This window comes from Oncorhynchus mykiss, chromosome 22 (assembly GCF_057628025.1).
Source record: "Oncorhynchus mykiss isolate SJ-2025 chromosome 22, ASM5762802v1, whole genome shotgun sequence".
Classification (NCBI taxonomy): Eukaryota; Metazoa; Chordata; class Actinopteri; order Salmoniformes; family Salmonidae; genus Oncorhynchus; species Oncorhynchus mykiss.
The window spans coordinates 31,545,031-31,557,873 of NC_143043.1; the positions used below are offsets into that span (position 1 = coordinate 31,545,031).

General features: G+C 47.3%; 1 protein-coding gene and 1 pseudogene across 2 annotated transcripts; one reads left to right on the forward strand and one right to left on the reverse strand.

Moving 5' to 3' along the window:
- Nucleotides 1–474: 474 nt before the first annotated feature.
- LOC110502076 (immunoglobulin superfamily member 2-like) lies at nucleotides 475–5,565 on the reverse strand (annotated as a pseudogene).
- A 1,067-nt stretch (nucleotides 5,566–6,632) lies between these two features.
- Nucleotides 6,633–12,821, forward strand: klhl6 (kelch-like family member 6). Of its 2 annotated transcripts, none has more exons than XM_021579345.3 (8): nucleotides 6,633–7,273; nucleotides 7,379–7,544; nucleotides 9,036–9,287; nucleotides 9,410–9,607; nucleotides 9,721–9,958; nucleotides 11,647–11,849; nucleotides 12,003–12,216; nucleotides 12,344–12,821. In XM_021579345.3, the coding sequence occupies exons 1-8, from the start codon at nucleotides 7,005–7,007 to the stop codon at nucleotides 12,640–12,642; spliced, it is 1,839 nt and encodes a 612-aa protein (XP_021435020.2). In that variant the 5' UTR covers nucleotides 6,633–7,004; the 3' UTR covers nucleotides 12,643–12,821. The 2 variants fall into 2 exon arrangements, 1 of the variants encoding a protein (XP_021435020.2); XR_016490599.1 differs by having other exon boundaries at nucleotides 6,685–7,273; nucleotides 11,647–11,865.
- Nucleotides 12,822–12,843: the final 22 nt, after the last annotated feature.

Genomic DNA, 12,843 nt, shown 5'->3' on the forward strand with positions numbered 1-12,843 from the left:
CTCTCACTTATCCCCCCTTCCCCATCTTATCATCCCTCCCCATCTCACATCCTCTCCTTTTCTCCCCTAATTTCTTCTCCTCTCTTATGTGCTCCTCCTATTTCCTTAGCTCTTCTCATCCTCTCTCTATCTCCCTCCTCACCTCTCCTCTGTTCTCATTCTTCTGGGCATGGCTTCAGTGGGTTTTCCTCCACCCACAGAGAGTTGGCGTGTTTCTTGTTTCCAGCTGAACCCCGCCCCTTCAGCTTGATTGACAGCATCATGATGACAATTGCCAGGATACAGACAAGAGGGATGAAGATGAGTATAACTAATCCAGTGGGGAATTCTGATTCAGACAGCAACTCAGACTCAAGTTCTGGAGAGGGAGAGAACAGAGGAAGGTAAGATAAAAACCAACAGATTGTGATTCAGTTGTATTTGTATAGTCCGACATCATGGACTCATAAATTATGACATCATACCTATTGGTCGTCATACAGTGAGGTTGGTTCTGCCTGATTGGTTGGAGGCACTACATTCCCAGTTGCCGTCATGACTGTACTTGTACTGATCCACATTGCACTGGTAAACTCCACTGTCATCCTGACGAGCTCCCTGTAGACCCAGCAGAAAGGTACCATGAGTGTTCCTGGAGAAGATCAGCCTCCCCTTCTGGGCCTGGAGCCCTTGGTTGTCATCTGGGTATTTCAGGGTGCCATCATGGCCTAGAATCACCAGGGTCACCCTGTGAGAGGAGGAGGAGCCACGCCTCATGTAGAACCAGGTGAGTGCGTAGAGAGAGGCAGGGTCACCTGAGGTCAAAGTGCTGGTCAGCTCCACCCGCTTCCCATCTCTGACCTCCATGTCCAGATCTGTCTTGTTAACACTGAGGTCACTCACTGGGAGAGAGAGACATAGAGACAGAAAGAGAGAGACTCAAGTCAGACAAACTGCAAATTAGCACAACAAGATACTCTATAGATCTGATATACATTGCATGTTCTTCTACCGATGCAGTATTTTGTTGCCTTGTCATCAGGATAATTCACCCGTCTCTTGTAGGCGGAGTTCCATAGCTGCAGAAGAGGAGCTTGTACCATGTAGTAGCTTGTACCATACGCCGTGAGGATCCTGTAGCCACTCCTCCACCACACAGTAGTACCTCCCCCTGTCCCAGCTACGGGCTTGTCGAATGGTTAGTTCGAAGCTACACCTCTCACGTCTTCTCATACTGATTCGCTGTTCTGTGCCTAATTCCGCCCCTAGTGTTATCACTGCATCGCGGTCTGAGCTGAGGACGGTCTGGTTCCCCACCCCCTTCTTCTGGGCCAACCAGGTGACAGCGAAGCGGGATGAGTTAGAAGTTGCCTTGACAACGGAGCATTCCGTCTGTATGACTGCGTTGATGGTCTGATCCAGAGGGGAGGGGCTAGAGGACAGGGTAAGTACACCCTCTGGAAGAGAGAGAGAGAGATAAAGATAAAGAAAGTGTGATGGAGGCTGAGATCCTAACCCCAGGTTGACCTGTAACCTTTGACCTTACCTACCTAGAGTCTGGACCAACACAGCCAGCAGGTTGGAGTTCTGCGGATTCCTGTGTCTCCCTTGCAGGAACACTGAGATCACACACTGATAGCACCCTGCCTCCCCGCGGCTTGCTCTGATGATGCAGAGGATGTGATGCACTTCCCCCTTGCTGGTGGTCACCCTCAACTGGTAGTTACTCTGGTCACCGCGCCACATGATGTCACCGGTGTGCAACAGTGTCAGGATGTTGTCCGGGGCCGACCCCCCCTCGCGCTGCTCCAGGTCACAGTGACCGGGAGGGAGGGCCCTCGAACCCGACACACACCAGCTCCACCTCAAACCCCCCTGTCACCTCAATACTGCAACTCTTCAGGTCCACCCTTATCAGAGACTCTGCAGGCCGAGGACAATGCTGACATATCACTGATGACAACTGTCAGGTTTTTTAGGGCCAACTCTACTAGTGGTTGTAAGGGCAAGGAGATTCAATCGAATCCATCTGACATGTGAGACAACAGTGGTCAGCCATAAAGTTATTGATTTCTACATAGATAATGTGGGAGCTGAAAGCTTACCTCATGCTACATGTCTCAGTTAATATACCAACACTGTCTCCAATAACTTGAAGAATGAATCTGTGCCGAGTTAAATTAAATATTCATGGAAATCAATGAGGCAAACAAATGTTTAGTTTTCACTTTTCTGTTATGTTTGACCACCAGGGTGACACACACACACACTCTCTCTCTCTCTCTCTCTCTCTCACACACACACACAGTGCTCTTACCCACGGGACGGACCTCCACGATGCAGTCTTGTGATTGGCTGCTGGTTTTCTTGGCATTACCATTGGTTTATGTGGTCCACTCGTATACAGTGCACCGATAGGCTCCTGCGTCAGAGGGCTTAACCTCACTCAGCTCTAGGGTGAATGTGTCTGCTGTGGGACGCATGGTACGTACGTTTCACTGCCCCAACTCTGCCCCCGGTTCCATCACACCCACCCGGCTTTGGTTGGTGACATTACGGAAGGGCCCATTGTCGTGGAGGCTGATCTGTATTTCCAGGGGACGGAGAGCTGACCCTTGACCCCGCTCACTCTACAGGCGAGTTGTAGCTCGTCCCCTTCGTCAACGCTCACCTTCTGGTTCTCCATGGCAACGGCCAAACCTCTCTCTGAGAACAGAAAAAAAGAAGGTGCTGAGTGTGGGAAGTGTTTGTGTGGTACATGTGTAATAACAGAGGTCAGAGTCAGGTCAATGCACAAACTAAAGTTATTGAGGATATTGAGGTTCTGTTGTTGCTTGATGTAGCAGCCATTCGGGAAGCTGATGAAACACCTACAGCATTACATTGGGTGCATTTATAGTGTATCGGTTTTGTCAAGTCGCCTTTCAAAGTCAAAATGTGTTGCGTTATGGGGATAAAACTTGATTACAAGTTCTCATTTATAACTGCGACCTGGCCAAGATAGAGCAAAGCAGTGCGACACAAACAATACACATGGGATAGAGTTACACATGGGATAAACAAACGTACAGTCAATATAAATAAAGGTGACATAAAATAAAATAAATAAAAATCCTGCAGCCATCGCCTGCACTGTGGGAGGCTCTATTGTCAACCAATTATTACAGTGTTTTTGCCGGACCCACACAAACGTTACCAAAGACGTGGCTGGAACTGGAACTAACTTTGCCGCAATTTCATGTATACAGTGGGTATATACAAATTAATGGATATTTGATACCTGTACAGTACAGTTTGTCAGTGTGTGATATGGAGGCTCTAAACGGGTTATTTCGACATTGTAGAGAAAAACCTTCATAAACAAAGACAGCTACGTGTGTTCACACCGCCATATTGATCTGAGCCTTGCTGTTTGAAAACCACTACAGTGGATGCATCTCCCCTGTCGACGTCTGTCTGTACTCATCTTCAATAGCTTTACAACTCAAACACACCCTCTAACTCTGACTCAGGGCCTGATGACTCATCTGTAGTTCTGATTTGGATTTGCTTCTTGCAAGATTACTCACTTGTAGCTTTGATTCTGATTGGCTTCTTACTAGATTACTCACCTGTAGCTTTGATTCTGCTCAGTGTCAGGTCACTCACCTATAGCTCTGATGGTGATAGGCTCGGTGGTTGACTCCTGGCTGGGTCCCTGTGTGAAGAGCCCGTTCCTATCCCTCTCCTGTGACCAGGCCCTGCAGTGGTACACTCCCTAGTCCTGGGTTCTGACGGGCCGCAGGGTAAGCAGGTGTGTCTTCTCCCCCGTCCGCACAGCTCTCAGCTCGCCCCCGCTCTCTCTCCCACCGTACTCCGGCCCCACAGACAGGATGCCAGTTGGCCCAATCTGGCAACGTGGTTGCCTGTGCGTCTTTATGGGAGATTGGGTACCAGCTCAGGTCTGGGTCTTGGATCCACTCCTGGGCATGGCAGTAGATCCTCCCTGCATCGGACAGCTAAATCCTGGCCATCTTCAGCCTGTATGTGGCCTCCTCCAGCATGTCCAGACCAATGAACACTGCCTGGTACCGTCCTTCAAACCCCTGACCCAGACTCACCGTCAAATCACAGTCCAGAGAGATGATGGGGTGGGGCAAGGCCTCCCGTCTCCATGGAGATACCAGGTGACGGACAGGTGGGTGTGCTGGAAGGTGTTGCTGGAAGCGAGGCATTGCAGGGTTAGGGCAACCCCCTCTGACAGGCTGAAGGAAGCGTGGCCAGTGTAGGAGGTGGTCAGGGTGTCCTTGATCACTATGCAAATAGGACTTGAGGGATGGATATCAACACTACAGTAGGCAGGGGTTAATGTGATTGTCAGATTAAGTTCAAGTAACCAGAGTTAGTTAAGTAATGGTTTGTGAATTATACAGATATGGCAGACAAAGAAGGTAGTGTCATTTAGGCAGTAAAAAATAACATTACCCTTCAATGTGGCATTAGCATTGTACGTCCCGTTATATTCTAACTCTGAGTTTGGGGTGAGGCACTCATACTCGCCCTCGTTCCCCTCCTCCAGACTCTTCACGTGGAAGAGGACCGAAGTCACTGACCGGCACTCCAGAGTGATGCCACCGCCCCTGACGCGGACGCCATGGCATAGTTGTTGTCGTCTGTGCTGATGATCTGTATTTCACAGGTGGGTCTGTTTGGCTTGTAGATGGAGATTCTGAAGTCCTGCCGGGCTGCCTGGTTAGAGAAACTACTCACGTTGCAGGACATGAAGAAAGGGTAGCCAATCACACGATACAGAGGGCCAGACTGCACCTCCACAAGCACCGTAGCCCCGCCTAGATGGAGAACATAAGAAAAAAGAGGAAGATGATATTCTCAGACAAGTATTTCTGGCTTCAAATGTTTTTCATGGTTTCAGTCTGCACTGTCCTCCTCTTGTCAATAAACTAAGAAAACTGCATTCATATCGCCAAAGTTATGTCTCAACTGTAGTAGTTTGAGAACAGACACAGCTCCAGCTCAAAGGCTAAAACCTGCTGTAGAGGAGGTTTGAATGTGCTGCAAATCAAAATGTGTAATAACTGCTGCAACATTGCCATCTGACAGAAATCATCTTCCAGCGTCAGGGTTTGTGTTCAATTAATTGTTTTCATAGCGCCTGTTTGATGAAAGCAGAAACATCATGTGACTCATTCCCAGTAGACGTTGGCTGTTATGCCAAGGCTATTTCATAACATTTCATCAGCAGACCAACCATGTAGAAAACAGGTTTTAGAAACACTGATTTAGAACTGTGGCCATTTCAACAGTCCACCCCATCATCTGATAAAAGGACACTAAAATGCAACTCAACACTTTTCACTTTGCTAATAGTAAAAGAGAACTGACAATCTGCACAAAATGTTGTTACATATTACATTTCTATGTACTTTAATGTGCATAATGTTCTTTTTATTTTGCAAACTAAAAAGTAACCCTGGGTAGGAGTGGAGGGGTGTGTGTAGACCTGATGGTACTCTTACCCCATTGGATGAGTCCACTCAAGAAGAACAGGAGACTGGTCCTCCACTGGTACTGCTTGACGCAACCCATCCTGCCCAAAATTGACCAACACGCCAGGCCAAACTACACACCAAGCACACAGCTGTATCAACTACACACCAGTAGAAGTTATCTGAAGTCAGACACCTCCGCCTTACCTAATCTGTCTGTCAGTCTGTCTGTGTGTCTGTAATATGTGGGTTCTAATAATATTGCTTTTTCTTCTTCCTAAAGACAGACTGAGAAGAAGCAAAATATGTGGTTAGAGGGACAACTGAAATGAACAGAACACGCAGGCACTATGGGGACAGATACAATGGAAACACATGCATATTAAACGGGCATACTACTGTAAGTGTGTGTGTGTGTGTATGTCTGTGCCTGTGCCCGTGTGTGTGCCCGTGTCTGTGTGTGCCCGTGTGTGTGCCCGTGTGTGTGTGTGTGTGTGTGTGTGTGTGTGTGTGTGTGTGTGTGTGTGTGTGCGCACACCTGTGTTCTATATGCCGTCTGCCTCTGAGTCTTATCACAAAGGCTCAGAATAACATTACAGAGAGAAGATGCCTATATCAATCCATTACAGCCCCATTGTAAACCAATCTCAGTATTATTATTGCACCTGTGTCTCAGCATGAAATGATCCAAAACTGTCATCACATCAACGTTGAACTGACACTGCCATCTAGTGGAAAACGGGAAAACATATTGTGAGAAAAGGGCATGATGATACGACATACTACATACAACATGCTACTATAGTTTAGTGAGCTTGGGCTGCATGGCTCAGTAGTGCAACTGTGTGGACTTTAACTATTACTGCAGCTGCTACTATTCAGACTGCCTCAATGCTGAATGAGACAATAACTTACTTGTTCACAAGGGTCATGAAATGGAAGATAGGCCCTGCACAGATTATTACATCTATAATGAAACAGTAAAACCACAGGGGGGATATGGCCAATATACCACGGCCAAGGGTACAACGCAAAGCAGAGTACGTGCATATGTGTGTGTGCGTGCGTGCATGCGTGTGTGTGTGCGTGCATGTGTGTGTGCGTGTATGTGTGTGTGCGTGTGTGTGTGTGTGCATGTGTGTGTGTACATGTATGTGTGTGTGCGTTTGTGTGTGCTAGGTAGAGTAAGAGAGTGTAGAGTTGTCCAACTGCCAGTTCTAGGGATTGGCAGTTGAGGAAGGGATCTAGAACAGGAACGATGTTTCATCATATACCACATAACATCCACCAATCACAAAGCACCAGCACCAGGAACGGGAAGTATTACAGAGGACCTGACAGGAAGAGATGATAAACACACTCACACACACTGTTACGTTCTGTGCTGTGGTGAATGTGCGTTCAAGGGCTGGTGTGTATTGTCTCCATTCTCTGGGAAAAGTATGCAAAGTTGTGTGTTGAGTGTGTCCCGCAGTATGTGCGTGTCTGCGGAGATAGGAGTTTGTGTTGTGTGTTGTTAATGGGGCTCTCATTGTGAGGATGAGTGACTCGTTGGAGAGGACCACCGACACCCCTCTGTCTGGGCCCTCAGAGAAAACCCCCAGAGAGGGCTCTGACCCTGAAGAAGAGGGTGAAGGGGGTGATGGAAGTGGGATGCGTTGGGAAGATGGAGGCCTGTCTGTGGAGCTTCAGAGGGGAATGGAGACGCTTCGTGTGAGTGGAGAGCTGACCGACGTGACTCTGCGAGTTCAGGAACAGGACTTCCCCTGCCACAGAGCTGTGCTCGCCGCCGCCAGCCACTACTATAGGTACATGCACACACACTCTCTTCCATAGCTGTAGAATGACCTCAGATGTTTATTTCACAACGTTGTCAAGCTATAATGCTTAGAGAACATTATGTGTGTGTCCAGGGCGATGTTCTGCAGTGGTCTGAGAGAGAGTCATGAGAAGCAGGTGGAGATTAAAGGGGTGGACAGTGAGACCATGAAGACTCTACTGGACTACACCTATACTAGCCGAGCCACCATCACACACACCAACGTCCAGAGAACACTGGAGGCCGCCAGCCTGTTCCAGGTGAGTCTACTAATGGCAGCGCAACGCTGCGTAAACTCCATATCAAATCAAATCAAATGTTATTTGTCACATACACATGGTTAGCAGATGTTAATGCGAGTGTAGCGAAATGCTTGTGCTTCTAGTTCCGACAATGCAGTAATAACCAACAAGTAATCTAGCTAACAATTCCAAAACTACTACCTTATGGACACAAGTGTAAGGGGATAAGAATATGTACATAAAGATATATGAATGAGTGATGGTACAGAGCGGCATAGGCAAGATACAGTAGATGGCATTGAGTGCAGTATATACATATGAGATGAGTATGTAAACAAAGTGGCATAGTTAAAGTGGCTAGTGATACATGTATTACATAAAGATGCAGTAGATGATAGAGTACAGTATATACATATACATATGAGATGAGTAATGTAGGGTATGTAAACATTATATTAGGTAGCATTGTTTAAAGTGGCTAGTGATATATTTTACATCATTTCCCATCAATTCCCATTATTAAAGTGGCTGGAGTTGAGTCAGTGTGTTGGCAGCAGCCACTCAATGTTAGTGGTGGCTGTTTAACAGTCTGATGGCCTTGAGATAGAAGCTGTTTTTCAGTCTCTCGGTCCCAGCTTTGATGCACCTGTACTGAATAAATACTGTATAAACACTATTAAAAACTGGGTGGTTCGAGCCCTGAATGCTGATTGCATGACAGCTGTGGTATATCATACCACGGGTATGACAAAACATTTATGTTTACTGCACTAATTACATAGGTAACCAGTTTATAATAGCAATAAGGCACCTCGGGGGTTTGTGGTATATGGGCAATGTTCCCCGGCTAAGGGCTGTATCCAGGTACTCCACATTGAGTCTAACTAAGAACAGCCCTTAGCTGTGGTATATTGGCCATATACCACACCCCCTCTGGCCTTATTGCTTAACTGAAACACCAGAGAAATGCAGCAGAAACAAGTCATATTTCAGCCTTTTTCCTTCATCTTTGTCATTTTATCTCTGCTTCTCGGTGCTATCCTCTGTTTCTGTCAACTCATAACACAACCTTAGGGACTTGTTGAACATGTAAATCCCGGTCTTCCTCCTTGTGGAAATAGTGCATACAGTCACAAACTTCATCATATTTCCTACTTATTTGTCATCAGACAGAAGATGACTCTGAATCAGGTGACAGTTGAGACAGGGAAGTGAAAGTCATTCTTGTTGTTTACTCTCAGGATCTGTTTTCCACTCAGGCCTGAATTAGGCTCACAGCTGGATGACAGGGTGTGTGGGTGTATGTGTGTGTGTGTGTGTGTGCGTGTATGCATGACAGTATGCGTGAGAATGTCGATTGAAGTCAGATAAAAGTGAATTAGATTAAGTTCGGTAAAAAATATTGTCTGTCATCTTGATTTCATCTCTTGCCTCTCTGTCTGTCTCCCCTTTCGGTCTGTCTCCCCTCCCGGTCTGTCTCCCCTCTCTGTCTCCATCTTCTCTCTCCAGTTTCCTCGTGTAGTGGAGGCCTGTGCAGGGTTCCTGGCTGACTCTCTCCAGCCAGAGAGCTGTGTAGGTGTACTGCGTCTGGCTGAGGCCCACTCATTGCCTGCACTGAGAGACAGGGTCCAGGACTACCTGGTTTCAGAGTTCTCCAGAGTGGTTCAGCATGAGGAGTACCTGGAGCTGCCAGCGGGGGCGTTGCAGAACGCTATGAAGAGAGATGACCTGGGAGTGACAAGGGAGGAGAGTGTGTTTGAGGTATAGTATACATTTCATTACCTTAAAAAAGCCATCACTTTCTTGCCTTTCACAAGATTTTTCATTTACTTTATGAGGAATGCAAAAATCCATCCATCCATCCAATATTTACTGTACTATAGGCTCTGATGCGCTGGGTGCGAGCAAAGGAGGAGGAGAGATGCCTCCTACTAGCTGGTCTTCTGTCATACGTGCGTCTGCCACTGCTGGAGCCGGCTTACTTCCTGGAAACGGTGGAGGCCGACCAGCTGATTCGCCGCTGTGACGAGGCCTTCACCCTACTGCAGGAGGCCCGCACCTACCACCTGTCAGGCAACGAGGTGTGTGTGTGATCATACTGGTATCCTGTTTGTGTTTATAAATGTTAGTTTGGGTTGGTGTGTATGTGATTTTTGATGTGTCTCTGTCCGTGTGTGTCTGAGTGTGTGTGTAGGTGGTCACAGAGCGTACCAAGCCTCGTTTACAGCACTACCTATCTGAGGTGTTCATGATCATCGGTGGCTGCACCAAAGAGGAGCGCTTCGTTGCCACTGTGACCTGCCTTGACCCTCTGCGCCGCAGCCGGCTGGAAGTCGCCAAGCTGCCAATCACAGAGATGGAGGAGGAGTCCCACAACCGGAAGTGGGTGGAGTTTGCTTGTGTCACCTTCCGGAATGAGGTGTTCATATCCGGTGAGTGATGCAGCTAGTTTTGTTAAATTCACATCTGAGCATTTGTCCCTGAGAGCATCATTACTAAGATGGAGCGACGATATTGCTGGAGGCCATTGTGTGGGATGTTTTCACAATCAGCTGTGGTTTCCTGTGTGAGAGTGCTGTATTTATTGGCTTTCTGTTCATGGGAGGGTTTAGTACCATAGAGAATGATAGAGGACTCTTCTTTGTATCTGTCCCATTATGGCATCTTTGACCGCATAGGAAGCGCCATGGAGGCCATCTGCATTTTGATTTTCTTCTTCTACTACTTCTATGAGTTGGTAAACGAACTGTAAGGGTGCATACTGTCACCAGGAGTGTGTTGTTTGAACAGGATTAAAGCCAAGTTTGGTTATTTACTGACACCAGCAGTTATGGAATGTTCGCTCACAAACATAATTAATTGGCTGATCCCTCCTAATGACCTGAATGGAATTATGTGATTATTTCTTAACCCATAGGTTAAGGAAGTCCCACCCAGTTGATTATTTCAAAATGGTGGCGTCCTCAATGGTGCTGCCCATGCTTAAACTGTTTTTTGGGATCTAGAGTCCTCTATCATTCTCTATGGTTAGCACTCAATGGCTATGTTTCATTCCAAAATGTTGACTAACCCAATCTTGCATCCTATCTTCCCTCACTTTCTCCTCCTTGTGGATCTGAGGTAAAGGGGTAAATGTAAGCAATAGCTCCACTTAGTTTCTGATTCTTTACTTATTATATCCATCCAGTCCTATCAGATCTATGAAGGAGACAGAGCAAGCACAATACGGGGTGCTAACTTTTTGGAATAAATCCAGAACAGCAGTGGTATTCCTCATTCACACACCATTGGGATTGTACACAGCCCCATATCCAGAGACAATGCATGAATCATTTTAGAATACCAAGGTGCCTTCTTCCTAAGGCAAGTGCCGCTCTATTTTGTTACCTCTACTAAGTGAAATGTCACAGACACCTAGGTTAAGTCCTAACATTAGGGCCGTGCACAAACCTTTCACGCGGCAGGTGCTTAAACTGAAAAAAGGGCATATGTGTGGATATTTTAGTATATAGTGTTTAGCTAGAGTCTAGACTACCTGTGTTGCTGGTGCCGACTGAGGAAGGGATGGAGTTGGGTCGGAGCGAGGGTCATTGATGCAGCCGCTCCTCTCTGTCTTTCTGCCTCTCTCTGGGGCGTGTATCAACCAAACAGACTGAATATTGATGATGATGTAAATCAAGTGTTATCAAGTGTTAATCAAATGTTATGCTGCTGTGGCAGTACTGTTGATATTTAAACTATAGCTAGCTACACACACTCTACCGGAGATCGAATCTCAAGCCATGCATGTTTGTATACCGGGCAGGCACAATCTTAGTACAGGGCAGACTGGGAAAAATGTGCAACCTCTGTACTGGCCAGACCAACAGGCTCAACCAACGGACGAGGTAGGGGTGGGGGTTGGCAAACTTGACGGCGTCACGACGACTTGCGGGCAATGGGTTTATAACCACAATGACAAAACAATGATCCCACTTCCCAAAAGGGGACTTGGCGAGTGAGATGGCAAAGGTTAATGTGCCTGCATAACGTGACTTTTCCCTGCCAAATTCCCCTCCCTTACTTCAACAAACCATGGTTGTTCTTCTTTTTCACTCTCACCATCATCTTGTTGCTGCAGGAGGAAAAGAGACACAGCACGAGGCGTGGAAGTACAACGGTGCCCTGGACAGGTGGATCCCCATTGAGCCCCTGGTGACTGGGCGCTGGAGACACAAGATGGCAGTTCACGGGGGGAAGGTGTATGCCCTGGGGGGGTTCGATGGGACTCAGAGACTCACCAGCGTGGAAGCCTACGACACATTTCACAACCGCTGGACACCGGTCAGTCAGTCTGTCTGTATGTATTATATGGTGTGATCACTAAAGTCATTCTGCATTGGAGCGACTGTCTGATGAGACATGTTGTTACACAAGATATCTGACAAATAGAGTTTCATAAGACACACACATAAACTGCTCCGATTCATGTTCCAGGCCCCGCCCCTCCTGTTGGGCGTCAGCTCATTCGCTGCAGCAAGCTTCAATAAGTGGATCTTTGCGATCGGGGGAGGGCCCAACGGGAAGCTGGCCACTGATAGGCTGCAGTGCTGGGAGCCAGGGACTGAGAGCTGGGGCCTGCGGTCACCCATGCCCATCGAGGCTAAATGTACTAATGCTGTCACCTTCAGGGAACGCATCTATGTAGTTGGTCAGTGGATTAAACCTGTTCTACTCTCAGTTCACCTGTGCAATCATATTGAGTGTGTTTGTGTGTGTGTGTCCATTTGTGTGTCAGTGTGTGTGTATCTGTTGTAACAATCCTCCCCTCTCCCCAGGCGGTGCCATGCATGCTCTGTACTGCTACTCCCCCCAGTTAGACAGCTGGTCTATGGTGACCCGGCTGGGCGAGAGGGCGAGCTGCGCCATCGCAGCCTGTAACAACAAACTATTCATCACTGGTGGCCGTGACGAAAAGAACCAGGTCATCTCCACGGTGATGTGCTGGGACCCAGTCACAACCACAATGACAGAGGAATGTGTGTTACCGCTTGGTGTCTCTCACCACGGAAGCGTCACACTCCACAAGTCCTACACGCACATCCACAGGATAGCACCTGCAACCGTGTCGGTGTGACAGAGAGCTGGGACTATGTGTGTGAGAATGAATGTGTGGAGAAAAACACAGGTGGATGAGGAGCATGGACTGTGTGTGGGTGTCGGCTTTTTAATTATTGTAAGTTGTCTGTGAAATAACTAAATGTAATGCTGAGTGTAGTCTCATAACATTATTAAAAGTGTAATATCACATTCAAACCGGTACCACTAAATACATCTA